This window comes from Cottoperca gobio, chromosome 13, assembly GCF_900634415.1.
Source record: "Cottoperca gobio chromosome 13, fCotGob3.1, whole genome shotgun sequence".
NCBI classification, from domain to species: domain Eukaryota; kingdom Metazoa; phylum Chordata; class Actinopteri; order Perciformes; family Bovichtidae; genus Cottoperca; species Cottoperca gobio.
In genome coordinates, this window is record NC_041367.1 from 5742489 (window position 1) to 5763827 (window position 21339).

General features: G+C 39.7%; 3 protein-coding genes across 5 annotated transcripts; all 3 read left to right on the forward strand.

The window, feature by feature from the left end:
- Positions 1-29: 29 nt before the first annotated feature.
- On the forward strand, positions 30-2600 carry LOC115018043 (zona pellucida sperm-binding protein 4-like). Of its 2 annotated transcripts, none has more exons than XM_029446847.1 (10): positions 30-300; positions 396-529; positions 607-709; positions 793-1007; positions 1091-1179; positions 1258-1391; positions 1618-1807; positions 1932-2070; positions 2195-2252; positions 2379-2600. In XM_029446847.1, the coding sequence occupies exons 1-10, from the start codon at positions 87-89 to the stop codon at positions 2468-2470; spliced, it is 1368 nt and encodes a 455-aa protein (XP_029302707.1). In that variant the 5' UTR covers positions 30-86; the 3' UTR covers positions 2471-2600. The 2 variants fall into 2 exon arrangements, with proteins under 2 accessions (XP_029302707.1, XP_029302708.1); XM_029446848.1 differs by having other exon boundaries at positions 396-517.
- Positions 2601-3165: 565 nt separating this feature from the next.
- dhx40 (DEAH (Asp-Glu-Ala-His) box polypeptide 40) lies at positions 3166-9001 on the forward strand. The gene is made up of 17 exons (XM_029446279.1): positions 3166-3512; positions 4023-4168; positions 4257-4376; positions 4844-5080; positions 5242-5308; positions 5393-5524; positions 5624-5723; positions 5869-5955; positions 6100-6282; positions 6382-6462; positions 6566-6723; positions 7006-7120; positions 7293-7401; positions 7683-7777; positions 7888-7957; positions 8069-8297; positions 8520-9001. The coding sequence occupies exons 1-17, from the start codon at positions 3341-3343 to the stop codon at positions 8639-8641; spliced, it is 2223 nt and encodes a 740-aa protein (XP_029302139.1). The 5' UTR covers positions 3166-3340; the 3' UTR covers positions 8642-9001.
- A 415-nt stretch (positions 9002-9416) lies between these two features.
- On the forward strand, positions 9417-21223 carry akt2 (v-akt murine thymoma viral oncogene homolog 2). 2 transcript variants are annotated; one of them, XM_029446051.1, is made up of 15 exons: positions 9417-9884; positions 11979-12146; positions 12392-12523; positions 12642-12753; positions 13837-13990; positions 14638-14769; positions 14891-14956; positions 15049-15117; positions 15550-15672; positions 15838-15966; positions 16059-16273; positions 16958-17045; positions 17136-17238; positions 17354-17457; positions 19969-21223. In XM_029446051.1, exons 2-14 carry the CDS (start codon positions 12101-12103, stop codon positions 17431-17433), a joined length of 1449 nt encoding a protein of 482 aa, XP_029301911.1. In that variant the 5' UTR covers positions 9417-9884; positions 11979-12100; the 3' UTR covers positions 17434-17457; positions 19969-21223. The 2 variants fall into 2 exon arrangements, with proteins under 2 accessions (XP_029301911.1, XP_029301910.1); XM_029446050.1 differs by lacking the exon at positions 19969-21223 and having other exon boundaries at positions 9418-9884; positions 17354-19410.
- Positions 21224-21339: the final 116 nt, after the last annotated feature.

Sequence of the window (21339 nt, forward strand, 5' to 3'; positions counted from 1 at the left end):
TGTTGTGAGGTGACAGAGTTTCTGTGAGAGTCGTGCCAATTAAGCCAAATGAGAAGCAGCTGCTCCACCTGTCACAGAATCCAAAGATGAGCTTCCACAGTACAGACTTCCTTTCGGTGACATTTATTTTATCATCGCTGCTACTGTTGAAATGTGAAGCGCATTCTTCTTCAAAACAATTTCAAGCAACAGTTTCTAACACTGTGGATAATGACACACACATTTGCCACGATGGCTTCATGTCTGTTTACATATCAAAGATGCAATTTGCTAATCTTCCTTTCAGCATTTATGTTCAAGGTAAGTCAGACACTAAAGATGTATATCTCATTAGTGATGACATATAGCTTTGAAGTGTTTACTATGCTCTTGTTTTTGCCCAAATACACACACAGATGAACACGGTGGATATTACCAAGCCATCGCTATAGCAAAACAGTGCCACTACTTCCTTGGAGAAGATGATCGCTTTATTATCTTAACAGTTGCTCCCGATGGATGTTTTGTAAGAAGACAAGTAAGCTTAAAGATGTTTTGTGCTTTTCTGTTTATTTTTAATGCAGATTTATACATTTCATATTCTAATCTTTACATGTTGTTCAATAGAAACATGTCACAAATCTGATCGTTTGCATCGCGGCACTCGCAGACGGGGGAAGAGTTGAAATTGTCAAGCGAATACCTCTCATCTGCAAAAGGAAAATGAAAGGTAGTAAGTCTACGTGTAGGCTTCAGATAAACAGCATGTTTAAGAATTTACTTTATTATTCATTTCCAGTATGTTTTCTTCAGAGGTGAACACAATTGATTATCCACTGGTATCGAGACACTCTCTCTGCAACAAGGACGGGTTTAACATCACCGTCGCTCAGAATGCCACAGTCCCACCTCTGAACCTGGACGCCATCTGGATCCCTTCTAGCAAAAGCCACAATTGTAAACCCAAAAAGACCAAAGATGCTGTCACTTTCAGCTTTCCATTCACTGATTGTGGCACTCAGTCTATGGTAAATGGAAATAAATGACCTCCCATAGACAGTCAGGTGGTATTTTTGACACTACATATAACTATATTGGTTGTGTCTTGCAGATAGTAGATGGGATTATAACCTACTGGGTCAACATTGAGGTGAAACAGTATCTGCAGAAAGGCTCTATATTTCATGACACTCCTTTCCTGTAAGTAATTAAAAATGTTCCACTTCTCCTGCTTTGTGAAGGTAATGGCCACCCATTTACGTTTTCTTTGTTTCTTAGTCGTACTGTGCATTGTAGCTTTGCACTGGCCCAAATTACTCGGCTGGGTATCGAGGTTCAGGGAGAAACATCCAAGTACCTGTCAACACTGAAGAATGAGGGGATACTGAGGACTGAAATTAGGTTTGCCAAAGGTCAAGTTTTTGCTTTTAATTACTACAAATACTTTTATTGTCCATGACACCTATTCTCTCAAATGTATGCGTCTGTATGTTTATATTCAACAAAATGTCTTAGAAACCACAGACAGTACCGTCACAATTTGTTGATTTGAACATAATTCATCGCTTTTACTTTGAAGGGCCAGTTTCAAATTTAAAACTGATGTCCTGTTTCTTTTTTCTAATCTCTAATCTACAGATTCCAATTACAAGTCTTTCCATTCCTCTCGAGACTCTCCAACAGTAACTGAGCTCGGCCAGCCTGTGTATGTGGAAGTGTTTGTTCTCAAACATGAGGCCAAGGGCTTAGTGCTGCTGCTGGGTGACTGCTGGGCAACACCGACTAAAAACCCACATGACCCACAGAGATGGACCCTGCTCGTTAAAGGGTGCTTTCACATTACATTAATTAATTATTTGACCTTTTTTAATATCCCAAAAAAGATAATTTACATGTAAACATCTTTGTCTGTACTTTTGATCAACCAAAGCTCATATTTGTATCCAATCCAGATGTCCTTTCAGTGGTGATGGCCACAGAACTGTTGTGTTGCCAGTTGTCCCCAGTGAGGCCCTGAAATATCCCTCTCTTCATAAATGGTTTGTGGTCAAGATGTTCTCATTCGTGGAGCCACAAACATTTCAAAATCTGGTATGTAAGAGAAATCAAAGTCAAAGTAAAGAGTTATATGAATGTTATACTAATCTTGCTAGTGTTTTTTAGCCTTGGTGATGTTTTGTGGTCTTTGTCTTGGTAATCGGATGGTCTCCTGCAGGTATATTTCCACTGTGAAACTGAGATCTGTAAAGGACCAGATTGCTTACAGTCCTGCAGTAAGTGGAGTTGCAGCCTGTTGATCCTTTTATGAAGTCCAATGAATCCATCTTGGGTTATTGATTCATGCACTTATATGCATGTAACTCTGTGAACCATAGTCTCTGTTTTTCCATGTCTTTCAGGAAGGAGTAAAGTAAGACGATTCACACAAGGGCCAGGACAGAGGATTCTTTACAATGTAGTCTCTGGTGGACCTCTTCTTTATCTACTGTAAACACTCTGTATCTACAGAAAAAGTCCTGCTATTTCAAGTTATATTTGGAAGCACAATTAAGAAGTTCAATCAAAAGCAGTCTATGATTTCTAATAAACATAAGTCTGTTCCTTACTATACTGGTCATAAATTACATTATTTTCATTCTAGCATCTAAACTAATTTGTTGATTTGTCTGAGTAAGTGGGATTACCACTTAAAGTTGAGTGTGCACCTGTTGTCCTGCTCAAAGGAGAGGTCTTTTCCTTCAAGTATGGGTTTTCTAAGTTATATCTAGATCTAGTTATATCTATCTGAGTTAGTTATATTATAGTTAAATAATTGATAAAGTCACTATAGGCTATTTACAATCTTGCTTAATTATTATTATTTTTTATCACATTTGCTGATAGTATACAAAGGCTTGTATCATTTAACTTAAATAATGCTTTATTATAAAGTATTCTAAAGTGCAGATAGGTTGTGTGATATATGCATTAATCTGTGAGAAAACTGTCAATATTCTGAATTAATTTGTTTAAAAGGGTTAGGGTTATAAATATACTTATGGACATATGAACAAATCGATTAATTTATTATAATTTGTGTGGTAATTCTGTTTCCTACATTTCTGTATGAATAAAGCTTCAGTTAGGCCATGCTTTTATTGTGGAGCTTCGGTCATGTGCCCCGAGCTCGACCAATAGAAATGTAGAATGAGTTAGTTTGCGGAAGTTGTTGAGCGAGCGTGTCGTATGTGAAACAGAAACACTATTTCACTGCTATTTTAAGTTTAATACCGTCTGTGGGCACAAACCGTCAGTATTGCTTTCGTCTGTTCCGCTCCTAACACTGTTATCTGCTGGTAAAGCTACTCAGTTATCCGTTATTATGTCCAAATCAACGAGATTGGATTCAAAAGAAAATGAGTCAAAAAAACTGCCCATCTATCTGCACAAAGCCACACTGATTCAGGCGGTCACAGACAACACTTTTCTGGTTGTCACCGGTGAGACTGGCAGCGGGAAAACCACACAACTTCCAAAGTACCTGTATCAAGCAGGTAAGCTGCCATGTTGCTCTTTTGTCCCTGGTTATACAAGGTTCATGCACACACTGCATCAGAAGTACAATGTGACAAGCTGTTGTGCTTTGACGTTACAAGTCAATACGAGACACAACAGGCGAATTGGGTTAACATGTTAAAAGATACCACCATTAAACTTCCCCAGTTGATTACTTGCATTAAGACTTACTTTTGTATTACATGTTTTCTCAAATGTTATGTTTAAATCTATGCAAATGAGGCATTATCTGATTTAGGAGACATCTACAGATGCAAATAGACAAATTGTATCTACATAAATGGATGTTTTCTTTTTGCTAGTTTGAAAGGAGACATTTTATGAAGTATAATAGCCCAAACTCTTTATTTTCTTATCTTTTGTCATTTAGCAGACGCTCTTACCCAGAGCGACAAACTTTACTAACTACAGGGACAGTCCCTCGGGTAACACTGAAGTTTGCCAGGCTGTACAGTAAGGTGAACCACTTCCTCCTCTTTTCTGCGTAGGTTTTTGTAAAGATGGCAAAATTGGCATCACCCAGCCTCGCAGAGTGGCTGCCATCACAGTGGCCCAGAGGGTAGCCCAGGAGATGCAGTGCACTCTGGGTAAAGAGGTTGGCTACCAAGTACGCTTTGATGACTGCACATCACAGGTGAGAAAGGCAAAGATGACCCACCCACAAAATACAAGGTATTTCTTGTAAATATTTGTAACTTGAAGATGTGATGTGTTTGAGCCAGAGCACGGTGGTGAAGTACATGACAGACGGCTGTTTGCTCAGAGAGATCCTGGCAGACGCTGTACTTCCTCAGTACAGTGTCGTCATCTTGGATGAAGTCCACGAGCGCAGCCTCAACACAGTGAGTGGATAAACGACATCGATGTACTTTTTGGACTGGAATGAAAGATTATATGTTGTGTAAAACTCATCATGTTATCAAAATTGAGTCTAAAAACACAGTAAATTACACATTTTAAACATTGAAATAAACATATGGTCAATTGTACAAACATAAATGCATAGTTACAAAAGTTACCCCCGATTACACTGGATTTGTGTATGAATTTAAATTTACATACACTTTGTTTATACACTTGTTTACATTTTGTATTTTATATTATTATGGTTTATTTCTTTTAATTGCTTTTATCTGTTTAAAATCATATATTCTGATTGTACAATTATGTTAAGCACAGAACCACAAAGTTTGTATATTTTAATGTTTTTTCTAAAAAGATGGAGAGAAAAAAAGCTTGTCAGCAAAATGTACCTCTTTCTGTCACTTTTTCAATTTACACTTTGAGTAAGTGTTTGTATTTGTTGCAGGATATTCTTCTGGGTCTATTGAAGAAAAGGTTCTCCAACCCTGCTAAGGCCACCAAGGGCCGATCTTTCCCTTTGAAGGTGGTGGTGATGTCAGCCACCTTGGAAACTGACAAACTCTCAGCCTTTCTCGGAGACTGCCCCGTCTTTGTAATTCCTGGGAGGACTTTCCCTGTCACCTGCGCATTTGGTTTTGCTGTAGGACCTAAAGACTTAGAGAGCACTGGTTATATAAAAGAGGTACTGAGTTTCAGCTTTGACTTAGCTTAGGAAAATAAACCTTTTCTTTAACTTGGGTTCACGACATTACAATAATTACTCATTAATCAAGTTTAGATATGTTGTTATAACGTGATGCATTTTGTTGGTATTGATTTATTTTGACATCTTTCGCCCCTCAGGTCGTCAAAGTGGCGCTTGAAGTGCACACCAGTGAAATGGCTGGGGACATTCTGGTGTTTTTGACAGGTAAGGCGTCATTATCAAGCTCTACGATCACAGTATATCTTAACCCTGACACAATTGGTCACTTTAATCCTCCATGTTTGACAGGTCAGTCAGAGATTGAGCGTGCCTGTGACTTGTTGTATGAAAAAGCTGAGTCTATCGACTACCGCTACGATGTGCAGGATCAAACCATGGAGGGCCTTCTTATTTTGCCCCTTTATGGATCCATGCCCACTGGTACAACATACAAAAGATGTTACATCTTATTCATTGTTAAATAAATTCAAATTCAACATTTATCACAGATGAAATGTATAATTTGTGGTCTCTTCATAGATCAACAGAAGCAGATCTTTCAGCCTCCACCTGCAGGAATAAGGAAGTGTGTAGTGGCCACTAACATTGCAGCAACATCTCTCACCATCGATGGTGTAAAGTGAGTGAGGCCCGTGGTTATTGGCTGACCACTAGGCTGTGTTAATCAACAATGTGTGTGTGTGTGTGTGTGTGTGTGTGTGTGTGTGTGTGTGTAATTAACATATTCCACACAAAACAGTTCATCCAATTCTTTCACCATAAAGGTACATCATCGACAGCGGGTTTGTGAAGCAACTCAACCACAACTCAAGGGTGGGCATGGATATCTTGGAGGTGGTGCCTATTTCAAAGTGAGTTTTTGAAGAATTAACATGTCATTTCAAACCTGCAAATACGTTTGTTAAAGTATTTGTTTTACTGCTAACACAAATGCCATTATGAAAGCAAACTGAAAGAAATGGAGTGGGTTTTTATTTTTATTTTCGTGTCATTAGGAGCGAGGCTCAGCAGAGAGCAGGTCGAGCTGGAAGAACCTCAGCCGGGAAATGCTTTCGAATCTACACCAAGGAATTCTGGGAGAAGAGCATGCCTGAATATACAGTTCCAGAAATCCAGAGGACGAGTCTGACTGCTGTGATACTCACACTCAAGTGCCTGGGCGTTCATGACGTCATTAGGTAGACTGAGACCCATTCTGAGTCTGTTTGCTTTCTTATACTTAATCATTTCTTTATGCTCTCTTTACCTTCTTTAGTCATGATTTAATTTCTTTTAAGGTTTCCTTATCCGGACTGTCCAGAGGAAAGGTTTATTCTCGAGGCATTAAAACAGCTCTACCAATTTGATGCCATCGACAGGTGAGTGGTTATACCTGTGGAGCTCCAAGCACAGCAGTCGTGGTTTTGAGTAGTTCTCTCTGAAATTGCATGAGCTCTTATCTGTCTGGTGTGTTGGCTGTAGGAGAGGCAGAGTGACCAAGCTGGGGGAGCTGATGGTGGAGTTCCCCCTGCACCCAGGCCTTACCAGAGCCCTGCTCAAAGCCGCCTCGCTCGGCTGTCAGGACCTGCTGCTCCCTGTGGCCGCCATGCTGTCTGTGGAGAACATTTTCATCAGGCCAGGTCAGCAATTCAGCTTTAAAGCAGAAGCAAAGAACTATTCAATTTAAAAACTGAGGGAAATAAAACATAGAGCTTACAAAAAAAAATCCTTTCTTATCCATAATATTTAGGTTATATTAAAGGAATTGTCCAGTTGCAAAGATACTAAAAGTATATTTGACATAAAGATAGAGAACCAGGGAAGTTCTGTATTATTTACTGACTTGATTATTTATTTAATGTGTCAGGAAATTACACATGCAGAGAAGTGTAGTATGAAGACCGATCTCTTCCTGCCTGCAGGCCACCCCGAGAAGCAGAAAGAGGCTGATCAAAACCACAGAGCGCTGGCTGCCAAGAGCGGCAGTATGAATGACTTTGCCACTCTCCTCAGTGTGTTTCAGTCATGTAAATCCAGGTAAAGAAAACTTAACTCATTAATGCTGCACAATGCATCCATATTGTTTCAATTTGTGTGTGCAAATAAATGTGTTTTTTAGTCTATCATGTGTAATGTATTCAGGACTTCATACTGCAGGATGATATATTATCACAAATATAAGTGTGAGCCTTTCTCTTGCATCCTGCAGTGACAGACCGTCAGCGTGGTGTAAAGACAATTGGATCCACTGGAGGGCGCTGAAGTCAGCCTTTAGTGTGGAGACTCAGTTGCGAGAGATCCTCCTCCGCCTCCAACAGGTTTACAGAACTCATTTCCACATCACATGTCGTGCATCCACGCTCTATTAAATGCTTCATATTTCTGTAAACATTACATCCGGACAAATGCACAATTCTGCCTATTTATTATTAGCTGTGATAGATCACACTTGCTCCCCACATCAATGTTGTACTTGAATAATTGTAATGGACCTCATTGCGGATTACTGTGGTCAGATGTTAAACTCTATAATTTATTAATTTGTTTGGCAACACACTGATGTGATCATTAATTTGAGTGTGACCCTCTTTCCTTTCAGAAGAGAGATTTCCCTGTAGAAACATTTGAAGGCAATAAAAGTGAACTCTTCAGACGATGCCTGTGCACCGGGTACTTCACCAACGTTGCCAGAAGGTATCAACAAATATTATATTTAAATCTCCTTTCCTTTATTATATCTTAGTAACGTGAACTTTCACTGGTTGTGAATAATTGTACTATTAATTGTTTTCCACACCCTATAGGTCTGTTGGAAAGGTGTTTTGCACAATGGATGGCCATGGATCCATGGTTCACGTTCATCCATCCTCATCGGTAAGTGCATTAAAAGAAACTCTAGATAAATAAAACCGTTTTCATCGAGGACACACCTCCCATGCGTCTTCTCTGAGTTCCCCTCTGATCATGGTCCCTTGTTGCTCCAAGCTATTTGACCAGGAGGATAAGCTGAACTGGATCCTCTTCCACGATGTGCTGGTGACCTCACGGGTGTATGTGAGGACCGCGTGTCCTATCCGATACGAGTGGGTGAAGGACTTATTACCTAAACTCCATGAGGTGGACGTCTATGAGCTGAGCAGTGTGGCAAGAGAAGAAGTGACTGATGAGGAGATGATGAAATGGGAGGCCAGGGAAGCAGCCAAGAGACAACAAGGTTTTTAGAACTAATTAGATATAAGTTTTGAAATTGTGATGTTGTACCTCCCTAATGTTAATTTTCCCAGCTATGACTTTATATGAACTTATAAGAGTCCACCTACAGTACAGGGTGGATTAAAAGGCCATTTGGGCATGAAGATCTTAATTGTTTTACAGAGTGACTGAAGAATAAAGTAATTTATAACAACTTATAACAATAACTTGTTTGTTTTTTCAGAGATTTCTACTGAGGAAGTCATGAAGAAGGTGGAGAAGCGAAACAACGACACCACTGTCGGCGACGCTCGTGCTCGCTACCTGCAAAGAAAGCAACAAAGACAACAAAATAAAGCTCTTTGACAGAAAGTGCTTGCTTTTAGAGGACATGATTCATATAATGTATCACAAAGGAGCGTTTTTTGGAAATGAAATCTGAATAATAAACATTTGTTACATTTTATAACATTTCCTTCTTTACTTCTTTAATCCCTCCGCTTTACACACAATACTGTAGCAGTAGTTTGTTTCAAACTGGGGTACCTAGTGACTGCAGAAATGTACTTTGTATCATATCTTACAGATGCTATATTCTATCACTCTACATTTTTTTCATGACTGTCAATCAAATTGTTCATAATGTCTTAATATCAGTTTTCTATTTCTGTTTTGGTGCTTTTAAAGTTTTGTATTGATTAATAAATGGAACTATAAATGTTGTTACCATGGGTCTTAATTTAAAGTATTGCACACTATAGCCTCATAAAATAGGCTTAACAATAATCTATTTTTTTCAGATGTCAATAATTACATAACTAATAATGTTTTGAAAGTAAACACGCTTTTCTTAGATAGTTGTTTCTTACAGTAGTTTGTTCTTTGGTGCCCAATCAGTAGTGCTTGTATGTTTAACATGTTGGTAAGATCAGGGTTAAAAGAAAATTGGTTTAAAGAGTTGGCAACACTTTTTTTTTTTTTTTTTTAAATAAACATTTCGGGACATTTTACATAACTTATTAAACGGTTGCACTGCCTATCTGTCAGACACTGTACACCAGCTCTGCAGTTGGGCTGAGGTTAAGATAAAAGTGGTTGTACTTGATGTACTTTCACACCGACTGTTCAGGTGCAGTGGACCAGTGGACCCTCTCTGGCCCCATACGTCACTTCCTTTTGCGTGCGTCTGCGGGGCTGCTTTACTGTCTGGCTGGGACAGAGTGCTTCCTTCCACGCTAAGCAGACGACTAACCACATTAAACCCATAAAGAGGGGGGTTTTATCTGTCCAGGATTTGGAAATTATTCGTACTCGTATTCGACATAAATATCCATCAAGTTGGAGCTCGGTGGACTTTATTCTCTCGCGGGCTCGCATACGCTTCAGTGAACCACTGCAGCAGCAACAGACCAAGCACGCCGCCGCCGCCGCTGTTGTTGTGAGAGAAGAAAACAAGCTCAGCGAGCAGTCAGCTAAGCTGTGTGATCATTGACAGAGTTCAATACACACAAGCTTCAAGTGATAACTAGTGGGAGCTTTTGTGCAGCGTACTTCCAAAGCCTATTCAAGAGCCGACCAGCTGGGAATATTTTTTTTTGCTGAAGTCGAGGTAAGGAAAGCCCGGGGGTAAGGTAATGAAGTAGAAGTAGCGCAAGTGGCTAACTGACATGCTAACTAGCTGTTAGCTTAAAAGCTATTTTGGCTAGCTGCCTTGTTTGGTCGTAATGCGGTCATGGTCAGTGTCCTCACTGCTGTCTGTCGCTCCACTTTGCCAAACTGCCCATTAGCTACAGTTGAAGTGTTGTAGCAACTTTACGATAGCAAAGCTAACTGACCTGTCTTGGACTTTGAAGGTAACATTTGTTGACTTTGCTTCAGTTAGCTAGGTACTAACGTTACACTGAAAGGATGAGGATGTGTTAACGTTACGTTAATGTTTACGCGAGGCAGCTTGGGGTTGTGCTTTACAGTTTGTATTTTAGACATTGATTAACTTTGTTAATAATCTAACTGAGTAGCTATGAAAATAAGTGCTATTTATGGTCTCTTTATTCTTTCTTCAAGTGGTAAGTTGACTACAGGTAAACCAATTACCTTAACGCTTGACTAAATGGTAGATACCCTATTTGTAAACAACTGGTGTCCAGTGAAAAGTTGTACTGCTTCATATTTATTATCCCAAAGAACAGCGAGTATTACTAGCCGTTGAAATGAGTAGATGTAAATCTATGAACAACCGTGAATGCACCTCTGATGGTCATAACAAAGTCTGAAGTCGTGGGAATCCTTATCTGTTTTTATCTTTGTAAACAAAGCAGTTCAAACAGTCTTTGTGTTCTGGTGACTGTATGCACTGTAATATTCAACCCCATCACTTTCACTGAAATATTGTGAAATTCTGTTAAACCTATTATCTAACATAAGCTGTTGATTCAGGGCTGACCCTGGATCACCAAGGCCTCTCCACAAACATTCAGCAAAAGCTGTGGGAGGCTGTTACATTTAACAATACAGAGCTTTGCAGCCATTTTGCTTATTGTTAGATCAGGGTCATACTCATATATTTGTGATTTCTACATGGTATCAATAGAGTAACGCTATCTCTCATGTTTCGATATATTTTGACACTGAAACCAGGGAGAGTTTGCATGAGAGGATGGCGTTGTAATGCCTATCTCATTGTCATGATAGTCATTATGCTAGTCCCGTTTTGAATGTCACTGTCACAAGTGTCAGATGATCAGATATGAGGCTGTGAGCAGACGTGCAGATACAGCATTTTTCTTTTGTTGTGGAGTTGTGTTTCAAGGAAACAGAGTGCCTCAGAAAGTGAGGAATGTATTCAAGCGCAATGCTGTGGTAACAACACTTAGATAGTCATCAAGAGCAATACACAGAAAGTTTCCTTTTTCTAAAGAAATCATTTTCCACATTTCCAAGAAATCCACCTTCCTGCCTGTAGTTCATTTAAGCCCCTATTTAACGCAACATATATGTTTATATGTAAAAGATATTACCCAAGGCTATATTTTTATTAATAGTGAGGAAATTAATTGTAACAGGGCTGTACCAAATGTTGTTTTTTTGTATACTCTAAGCTTCTAAATGTTGTTTCTTAAATGCTAAACGCCAACATGTATGGAAATTATTACATCTAACCTTTTTCAATAAATGTTGACTTGCCGTTTACAATACTCTGGGAATTATTGGAACTGTTTGGATCACACAAGCTGGAAAAAATGATACGCAGCCACCACTGTAATCTGGTTCTACAAATGGTATAATACTAATAATATTAGTGTAGCCTAATCTTTATCTGGAATAAAAAAAATAAAAGCTGTGCAGCAGTCGAATGTTGATTTAGAATTTGAATGTCAACGTTATGAATGAAGCTTCACAATATACGGTACAGCCATAAGTGGTTAATAGTCTTAACTAAGTCACACAGCTGTTTTGCTTACACAAGTCAGCAGAGGTTTTAAATATTTAATAAAGCGTAACAGTGCATTCATAAAGTCTACACTTGACATTCTGTAATGTTTCTTTCGATACAGGTGGTTTATAGCTTTTCTCATATGAATGAACATTGATGGTTTTTGTGAGTAATAATTACATGTTAAAGAAGCCGTGCCAGGATACTATTAGCTGTTTTTGTATTTTATGGATAGTTTGACACTCATTTCTTTCTGTTCTTTTCCTCCAGGTGTTACATGATATATATTTTTTTATCTGAGCCACTGTCAGGCACTTGACCAATAGGAACCGCACAATTTCCAACAGCTTGTCTGCAGCCCCCTACCAACCCAGACAGTCTTCTGCCCCAGCATGAATGAAGTCAGTGTTGTGAGAGAGGGATGGCTCCACAAGAGAGGTAAGGGGGCCCCTTGTGTTCACCGTCCATCATCTGGGTCTACATTAATACAATAGTCCATGTTAAAATCTTTATTTTGAGTACTAGATTCTCCACCTGTTAGCTTGTAAGGTGTCTGTCAAGTTTATAGTTTCCTCATTGTAATATTATTGTGACACAGAGTTGCCATATTTAAATCCAAAACACACGAGAAGGTCGTCAAACATATTAGTTGGATCAAAACTCTTCACCTGTCTGTTTTCCAGGTGAATACATTAAAACATGGCGGCCTCGTTACTTCATCTTAAAGAGCGATGGATCCTTCATCGGCTACAAAGAGAAGCCTGAGGTGTCCAGTGACCACAGCCTCCCACCACTCAACAACTTCTCTGTCGCAGGTCAGTTTTCACTTCTGGCTGGCAAATAAGTGCCGGATTAAACTAAGAAGTGGTTTTATGTTTTGTTGTCGGTTCCTTCAGTTCTTCACTGTCAGCTGATGTGTCTCTGTCCTTACAGAATGCCAGCTGATGAAGACGGAGCGCCCAAGGCCCAACACTTTTGTCATTCGATGCCTGCAATGGACCTCCGTTATTGAGCGCACCTTCCACGTAGACAGCAATGAGGAGAGGTAAAACAGGGTGTCCTCAATTTACATGGTCTTTCTGCACTGAAACACCAGAACAATATGAAATATTAAAATCTCTTCTTCCTCCTCGAACTAAACAACAAATCTGGTTAGGAATGATACTGACAGGCTGCTGCGTCTCAGCCCAGTAAAGGTTCTGTTGCCTCCTGCTCCCCATTATTAAATACAGTACTGTGTTTCAGAAGAGCCAAACATCCGATTTAGTTGTTCTCTCCGATATTTTTCTTTTTTGTTTGGCAGATAACTGACATAAGACAGTCTGTTGATCGAAGCTTATAAAAGCTACAAGGCAAACAGTTTGTTTTTTGCAGCGCCTTTTGTACTGAAACATCACGTGATTCAACACGTCATCAGCATACATACAGGTCAAAATGAACACATTAGTGTTGAATTCAGATGTATCAACTTTGGAAAGGATTTGTGGCTTACCGGTAATGTGAATATAATAAATAAATAGAAAGGGAAGAAATGCGTTTTCAGATTTAGCCATCTTATTGTTTGCGTAGTCTCCGAGTCCTCGCCTTCTGTCTCTATTGTAGAATAAAATGGATATCACTGTCCTCGGGGCAAAATGTGAAATTTTGTTTTTAATGAGGACAAATGGATAAAGGGAATAACATTTTTACAAAATCAGACAGATGGCCTTAACAAAGCCATTGTTCACTACAGGCAATGAAATCCATTTTAGTTTACAAGAGTAGGAAAGACCATCATGCTTGAAATAGAATTCAGTGGCAGATTAAACCTGATTATTCACCCCTAACCCAAGCAATCATCATTGCGTTTTGTTTACATTGGCTCTACCAAGCACCAAATCCCAGCAGCCCCCCAGATTATCCTTTACCTTCTAAATTTAGCTTGCTAGGCTACTGTTTTTTAAGATATACTTTTGGCACAACATCTAAACCATCTGTCAGAGTACAAAGTGTTTACAAAAATATGTCAATGCTAGCTACAATGTGTACCTTAAGGCCAACTCTAATGTTTCTGGAATAGATTCAGAGTAATGTAGACATGGCTTTGGCTAGATTTGATAAAGGTAATGTGTGTTTTCTTCTGGGTCAGGGAGGAATGGATGCGATCGATCCAGGCAGTGGCAAATAGCCTGAAGAGTCAGCAGCAGGATGAGGAGCCCATGGAGATTAAATTTGGCTCACCAAGTGACGGCAGCTGCACAGAGGAGATGGAGATTGCTGTGTCCAAATTACGCACAAAAGTGGTCAGTATTTGCTCAAGCAGTGCCTGGCAGCTGAGTGTGTGCTGTGTTTGTCCACCTAAACTCATCTTTATTGAACAAGTTGTTTAGACTTTAAGCTTCTTTCTCAAAGCTCTTTTTGGTGAAGCAACCTTTAAATGGGTGGAGGACGACATTTGTGTGTATATTTAGTGCTAGTGCTGAGTCACTTCAAGTGGTTTTACAGACTTGGCTTAAAACGTATATAGAGATGCAGTATGTATAACAGATAATCAATACATGCTTTTTACTTTTAGTGATCAAGTAGATGTTTGTAGTTCTTCAAATTATCCTTATTTGAATGATTTCCTGCTACATTGTATGTGATATTATTCAAATAATTACCTTTTCTACATACCTGTCACTATAGGCCTGCAAATGTCTATTTTCTATCCAGTGTAGAAAATGTTCCACTTCCTTGCTGCGTGCGTGCGTGCGTGTTAGAAAACATATGTAGTGGACCAACATCAGTAGGGACCACTGACTCATCGAAATACTCATCTCAGTCCTGTACATTTCAAAGACAGTCCATTGAATATTATTATATTCTATAAGGCACACATTTTAAGTCCCTTCAAAACTCACAGAGGCACTTTTTTCCCCGTCTTATCTTTTGACCATTTCTCCTGCAGAACATGAGTGATTTTGACTATCTGAAGCTGCTGGGAAAAGGGACATTTGGTAAAGTGATCCTGGTGAAGGAGAAGGCCACAGGGATGTACTACGCCATGAAAATCCTCCGCAAAGAAGTCATCATTGCTAAAGTAATTGCTGATCACATCACAGTAACATCTTGACTTTAAATTGTTTTTGGAACAGTATTATTATCTATTTAATATGTGGCCTTTCTCTCATAGCATGTACTGATTGTTTGTGTTCCTGTAGGATGAAGTGGCACACACTGTTACAGAAAGCAGAGTTCTTCAAAATACGCGGCATCCCTTTCTAACAGTGAGTTACTGGTTCCTGTGTTGTTGCCTCATTTAGCACTTTCTAAAATGAAGGGACCTTTAAGAGCTAACGTTTGATTTCCTCCTCTACAGACACTAAAATATGCATTTCAAACGCATGACCGGCTATGCTTTGTGATGGAGTATGCAAATGGCGGAGAAGTAAGTTCTTCTCTTTCTCAGCTGGCCTACAATTGTGTCCGATGTGTTAACATACCTGTGTATGACCTTTTTGGAAGATGGCTAATTGAAGTCGGGGTGTAAAAAAAAAGAAAGCCAACACATTGTGACGCATTTTCAGTTTAGGCTGCTGCTCTCACAGCTGACCTGTTTGGTTCGGTTAAAACAGACCGTGGTTCATTTGAGCAGGTTTGAAAGCAGTCAATCAAACCCTGGTTGGGACCAAATGACCGGACCGAGAGCCAACGCAGACTCATGATTTCAAAAGCTAAATTATTAAATCCATCTGCTTAACGCCCACATTAAAAATGACCACAAAGAATAACTTGGACTGAAGAAAGTGTTCAAATCAAGGATAGTTGTTTAACTGTTCTGGCCCTTATTCCTGTGTCTACTTTTTGAATTCCCTTTCAGCTCTTCTTTCACTTATCGCGGGACCGAGTGTTCACAGAAGACAGAGCAAGATTCTATGGTGCAGAAATAGTGTCAGCACTGGAGTACCTACACTCACGCAACGTAGTTTACAGGGATTTAAAGGTAAGGCGTCCGCTTGCTCTCACTGTATAGTGTTCATTTTTGTAAATAAGCCGGAGGGATATTCTTTATAAAGCTATAACCGTTCATCGTCGTACAATGTAGATCTAGAGATGCAGCCGACGCTGTGAACTAGTTTAACTGTAATATGAATCTTTCCCTGCACAGCTGGAGAACCTCATGTTAGACAAGGACGGCCACATAAAGATAACCGACTTTGGGCTGTGTAAAGAGGGCATCACAGACGGTGCCACCATGAAAACCTTCTGTGGAACCCCAGAGTACCTGGCACCAGAGGTAACGTCACCTTCTGTTCTAGTCCTAGTGTTCTCCTGCACTGATATTCCTGTTGTTTTATTTCTCATCTCTTCATTTTCCACCCTCCCCAGGTGCTAGAAGACAACGACTACGGACGAGCGGTGGACTGGTGGGGACTGGGCGTGGTCATGTATGAGATGATGTGTGGTCGGTTGCCCTTCTACAACCAGGATCACGAGCGTCTCTTTGAGCTTATCCTCATGGAGGAGATCCGCTTCCCCAAGAACTTGGCTCCTGAAGCCAAGGCCCTGCTGGCCGGCCTGCTCAAGAAGGATCCCAAACAAAGGTAAGGTTTGCAGCTGATGTATGTTTTATCAGTAGTTGAAAACATTTATTTGATGAAACATTGAAATCTATTTCTTGAGGTAAGTTTTGTAAATATTCAGCAAATGGTATAAAATATATTTTTCTTTCCTTTTCTTTAATAAGCTGGCATTTAAATATTTTTATTGCATACAGAGCAACGTCCAAAAAATCTGAAAGTGGTACAGTGTTTTAATATTACACGACGGTTATTCTTTATGTACGGGCTGAAGATGCAGCAGTACAGCTCAGGAAAAACATTTTCTTCCTTTCGCACCATGTCTGTAGCACTTGATTAGTTTTCTGAATCTTCCACTGCGCTCGGGGACAACCACATATTTAGCTATAAAATAAGTAACCACATTATTAAGCCTTTGTTCCTTCTTGATTAGTTTTGGTGCGGGGCAACGGCCATAAACAAGGACATAATTGATTGTTGTTTTGGTCGAGCCCCGGTGTTTCTGGGAACAATCGAAGAACTGCTAAAATTAGTACATTGAGCACTGCCTGGCTAACCGACACGTGCACCTGTAAGTAGTAAGGAAATGAGAAACACATTGGGCAGAAAGGAAACAACAGAAGTGCTTGCATTTCTGTTGACGGTGTTTGCACAATTATCTGTATAAAGAAAAGGGAGCCGGTGATGATAAGTGTTTTTTGTTGACAGGCTCGGGGGCGGACCAGACGATGCCAAAGAAGTGATGAGCCACAAGTTCTTCACCTCCATCAACTGGAAGGATGTTCTTGAAAAAAAGGTGAGGTTTAATGGAGGGAAAAACAAATGACGTGGCATTTAAAATACGATGATCAGAATTTAAAATGCCTGATATCTTTCTTCTTTTCAGCTTATTCCACCATTCAAACCCCAGGTTACATCAGAGACGGACACGCGTTACTTTGATGATGAGTTCACAGCACAAACTATAACAATAACTCCCCCTGACAAGTGTGAGTATATTGAGATCTGCTATTTGTGCTTTAAGTTTGGATTTATATGTATTTTTACACATTGATGTCTGTTTTCTCCCCCCCCCCCCCCCCCCCCCCCCTGTGTATACTCCAGATGACAGTTTAGATCCAGAGGATTCAGATCAGCGCACGCACTTCCCTCAGTTCTCCTACTCTGCCAGCATACGGGAATGATCACTCAGACTCTTGAACAAGCAGGCAGGCTAACACACGATCACAATCCCACATACACACTTGCACTGCTGGGGAACGACACAAACAAAAAGTGGCACAAGACACATTTTCATTCGGTCTTTATTGCACGCACGCACACAGACACACACACACACACACACACGCACGCATACATATCCTGGCTATTCAGAAAAGACAGGGATCATCGAGTATGAAATGAACATGCAGGCCGTGAATGACTGACCTCAGAAGGTTTGTGTGGATAGACTGGCAGCTTTGTCTCTGTGCGTCTTCTCAGGGTTGGCTTTAGGCTTCCCTGCAGGACCTCTGCTGCACTACACTGGGGTACCACATCAAAGCCTTGACACTTTGAAAACCAGGTTATGCCAGCAAGTACCACCTCTTTACCAGCTGTACCCATGCTACACACACACACACACATACACATACACACACATACCAACCCATGCATAGACTGCATATATATATATACACAAACGTACTTGATAGAATTTTAAAAAGCATAATCAAAATTAGGAAAATGGAAGAGATTTGGGGGAAAAGACACATTTTTATTTCATCGATTGTTACGGTTTTAAATGTAAAGCCATATTTCTGCATTTTTTGTGATTCTTTTTTTTTTTTTTTTTTTAACAAGTGCTCTTTCTGGAACTTGCTGTTACAAATCAAGTGTGGGACTGTTCCTACAGTAGGGGGAAATGGGGAACACGGGGAGGGGAGGAGGGTTGCCATTTCTGTGTTTGCACTGCACGTGTGTATGAGCGGATTGACGAGTGGATGTGTGACTGTATGTGTGTGTGTGCAGGAGGATGTATGAACAACCATTTTGATTCTCAACCATCCATTTGTGTCTGTTTTCATGCATGTTTTTAAACTCTGAACTATTGCTGGAACATCGATGAGAGAGGACACTACACGACACATTCAATGGCCTTTTTTTTTTTTTTAAAGGGAACAAGCATGTAATTTATGATCGCTGTGACCATCTTGGAGCTGAATTTACTCGGTCAGGAAAAGAAACTGGGATCCCCTGCATGGCTAACCTTTGCTTTAAAATCAGGTTCTCAGAGTCCATGTCGCTGTGTCCAGACTGACTTACCAACCAACTAGCTGGTTGGAGTTGTAATAGTACGTTTTCATTAAGGCCAGTCGCTGCAGCATGCGTTAAAGAGAGTAAGAATAGAAGGAAAGAAGAGCATAGAGACTAGACGCTTCACAACTGTTCCCCAACCTGTCTAGAGAGACCAATGTAGACACACACAGCCATTCGCTGTCCTCAATCCAGTAATTCTCACTCCCTAGCTGAAGAGTTAGGCACCAATCTTTTGTTCATTATGAATTTGTAATATCAGTGTAAGTGTTAAAGATATTTTCTTTTTATGTTCCCGTATTTAAAGAATGAGAGTCCAATCGTTAAGTCTTTATAATGAGGCCAACAGTTGACTGACTTGATGGGCGTTTAACACTTCAAATGATTCCACATCTGATGTTTAAAACCTTTTTGTTTGTTTTCTTCAATGCCGTGTTGACGCACTTAAATCCGCGTCGTATGTCTGGAGCAACAGTCTGCAGGTTCACGTTCCAACTAAACGCTGCATGAGCTGGTCGACCAACCTTCAAACTGCAGACGGGGAACTAATCAAAACATCAGCTGATGTATTGTTCAGTTGAAATGAAAATCTGCATACTTTGAGTCACGACAGCACATGATAACATGCATATTGTGCGCTCACATTGACACAAGCATTTTATATTCCACTCGCTGGAAGAGATGTCGGTTGCTCTTTGATCTTCACTAAAGGAACATCATGATCTTTTTGTTTGTCAGTTGTTTTGTTTTTTCTCCTTTTTTGTTTTTCTTTTTTTTTGTCCATCTATTTCTCAAATTTTGGAAGACACATTGTCTTGTTTAAGTATACATTATATTAAAATTATATATTAAAAGTTTTTAAATGACTTTCTTTTTTTATTATGTTCTTCATTTCAAGGGGTTTCGACGTGGGGAATGCTTACTTAGCTAAGATGGTAACAATCAGTAATATGATTTTGAATGGGCAGGTCATTTCTGGTTTGCATTATCACGTCCCTTAGTCTGAACTGAATGCACTACTCATAATGTGCACAATTGAGCATATATAACAAAGTATTATTAAGGGAAATTAACATCAGTTTGAAAATTATTTTTGAAACAAAGTTGTACTTCTTAAACAAAAATGATAAAGTAGATGCGACCCATCATTTAAACTGCAGGGTCGAGAATAATGAAATTGGTAGTTTAATACAATTCTCTGCAGAGCGATTTATTCTATAGCGATGTTTATCAGCATTCTCTGGAATACCCCTCATGTCACATGTGAATTTGTTTTATTAAGTTTGTGTGAGTGGCAGAGCGTGACAGTGAGATGTTTGAGTGATGAAGACACAGAAAAGCAGCAGGTATTTGACTCATCGTTGGGCCGCAGGTGGCCCCAGTTCCTGCAGATGATAATGTGATCAAATGGCTTTGATTTACAGTTCACAACTCCAGCACCTCTTCTCACTGGCTCAGGCACAGCCATCATACTCTAGCCTAGTGTCCTGCTTTGGAAACGACAGGATCAGATAACAGAACCACTGCACTGATGGACTCCACTGTGGATTTGCCTTCATTGCTATCATGGCCATAAGGGGGTGCTGCTGAACTTTTTTAATATTGGTTGTGAAGCCATACTCTGAACCTCGCTGCTGGCCACGCTTTAAGCAATGCTTCACAGCTGAACATGCAAGTTAATACCCCTGACCTCTCCTGTAGGCATACACAGGCACAACAAGTGCCTCCTCACTAGTGTGTAAATACCAAAAAAAAAGAAAAGCTTGATGGTGAATGCAGCATTTGTAGAGTGGGAGGCCTGCAGCTTAGTAGTATTTGATTTGCAGCTTTACTATGGTTACCTTGCTTCTCTGTATATTTGAATGTGTGCAACAGTCACGAATGTCACACCTGATGCTGGTGTAACAAGTTTTTTTTGCTTGTTGCTATTAGTTGAGGCTCAGAGGGCAATGAAAAAAAGCAATCTTTAAGGGGAGGACATTGTCCTGGTAGACAGTTTCAGCCCCCCTTTGCAAGACTTCACAATGTAACGGGTGATACCTGCTACAATATGGTAGCTTATAACATTTGCAACTATAATGTGCCAGTAAACATTTTTACTGAATAAAGCTGTGTGTGTCTTTTTTTGTTGTTGCTATGTTTAGAGTGTACACCTGCACAGTCTAGTGCAATCCACTGCAACAGCTTTGCAATATTTTGTAAAGCTTAGTATAGAAGTGTTCAATGTATCAATGCCCTTAGCTGTGGAGGACACGGGTCATGGCCTGGATGTTGTGTCAGGAAATTAAAAAGGTTTTAACATTGTGACATGAACTTTCTTAAAGCCTATGGACAGTTTTAGGATAGAAACACATTAAAATAATAGAATACAATTTCGGTAAGTGTTTCAAAACTGAATTTAGGCAAATGTTTTATTTTAGCAGTTCAATTAATTTAGAAAATGTGTGTATGGGGGAATAACAGATTTTTGTATTGGGTAGTCAATTTTGATTTTAGTATGGGTGGGGTTGTACTTCACACTCTTGACCACAGTATTCCTAAAAGAAACAAGAAATACCTGAGAACAGCCCTGATTATATAGCCAGCTGTTTATGTATTTAGGAGGTATGTTTTCCAGGCTATAGGCCTAGTAAGTAGTGTTTATATGGATTGCACAATAAAGAAAAAATATTTACATTATCCTGTCTCCCTCAAATATGTCAATACATGTGGACAAAACAATCCAGTACACCAAAAAAAAACAATGTTAGTTGATATTTCAGGAATAAAGGATTGCATAAGCCTGTACAGATAAC

Excerpts from the sequence above, each read along its gene's own strand:
- akt2 (XM_029446051.1), top strand. The coding sequence starts at position 12,101 with ATGAATGAAGTCAGTGTTGTGAGAGAGGGATGGCTCCACAAGAGAG. Across the intron at positions 14,770-14,890 it reads AAGAAGTCATCATTGCTAAA|GATGAAGTGGCACACACTGT; the intron begins GTAATTGCTGAT and ends GTGTTCCTGTAG. Across the intron at positions 14,957-15,048 it reads CGCGGCATCCCTTTCTAACA|ACACTAAAATATGCATTTCA; the intron begins GTGAGTTACTGG and ends CCTCCTCTACAG.
- LOC115018043 (XM_029446847.1), top strand. The coding sequence starts at position 87 with ATGAGCTTCCACAGTACAGACTTCCTTTCGGTGACATTTATTTTATCA. Across the intron at positions 530-606 it reads GAAGACAAGTAAGCTTAAAG|AAACATGTCACAAATCTGAT; the intron begins ATGTTTTGTGCT and ends GTTGTTCAATAG. Across the intron at positions 1,180-1,257 it reads TTTCATGACACTCCTTTCCT|TCGTACTGTGCATTGTAGCT; the intron begins GTAAGTAATTAA and ends TTTGTTTCTTAG.
- dhx40 (XM_029446279.1), top strand. The coding sequence starts at position 3,341 with ATGTCCAAATCAACGAGATTGGATTCAAAAGAAAATGAGTCAAAAAAA. Across the intron at positions 4,169-4,256 it reads TTGATGACTGCACATCACAG|AGCACGGTGGTGAAGTACAT; the intron begins GTGAGAAAGGCA and ends TGTTTGAGCCAG. Across the intron at positions 7,121-7,292 it reads TTTCAGTCATGTAAATCCAG|TGACAGACCGTCAGCGTGGT; the intron begins GTAAAGAAAACT and ends TGCATCCTGCAG.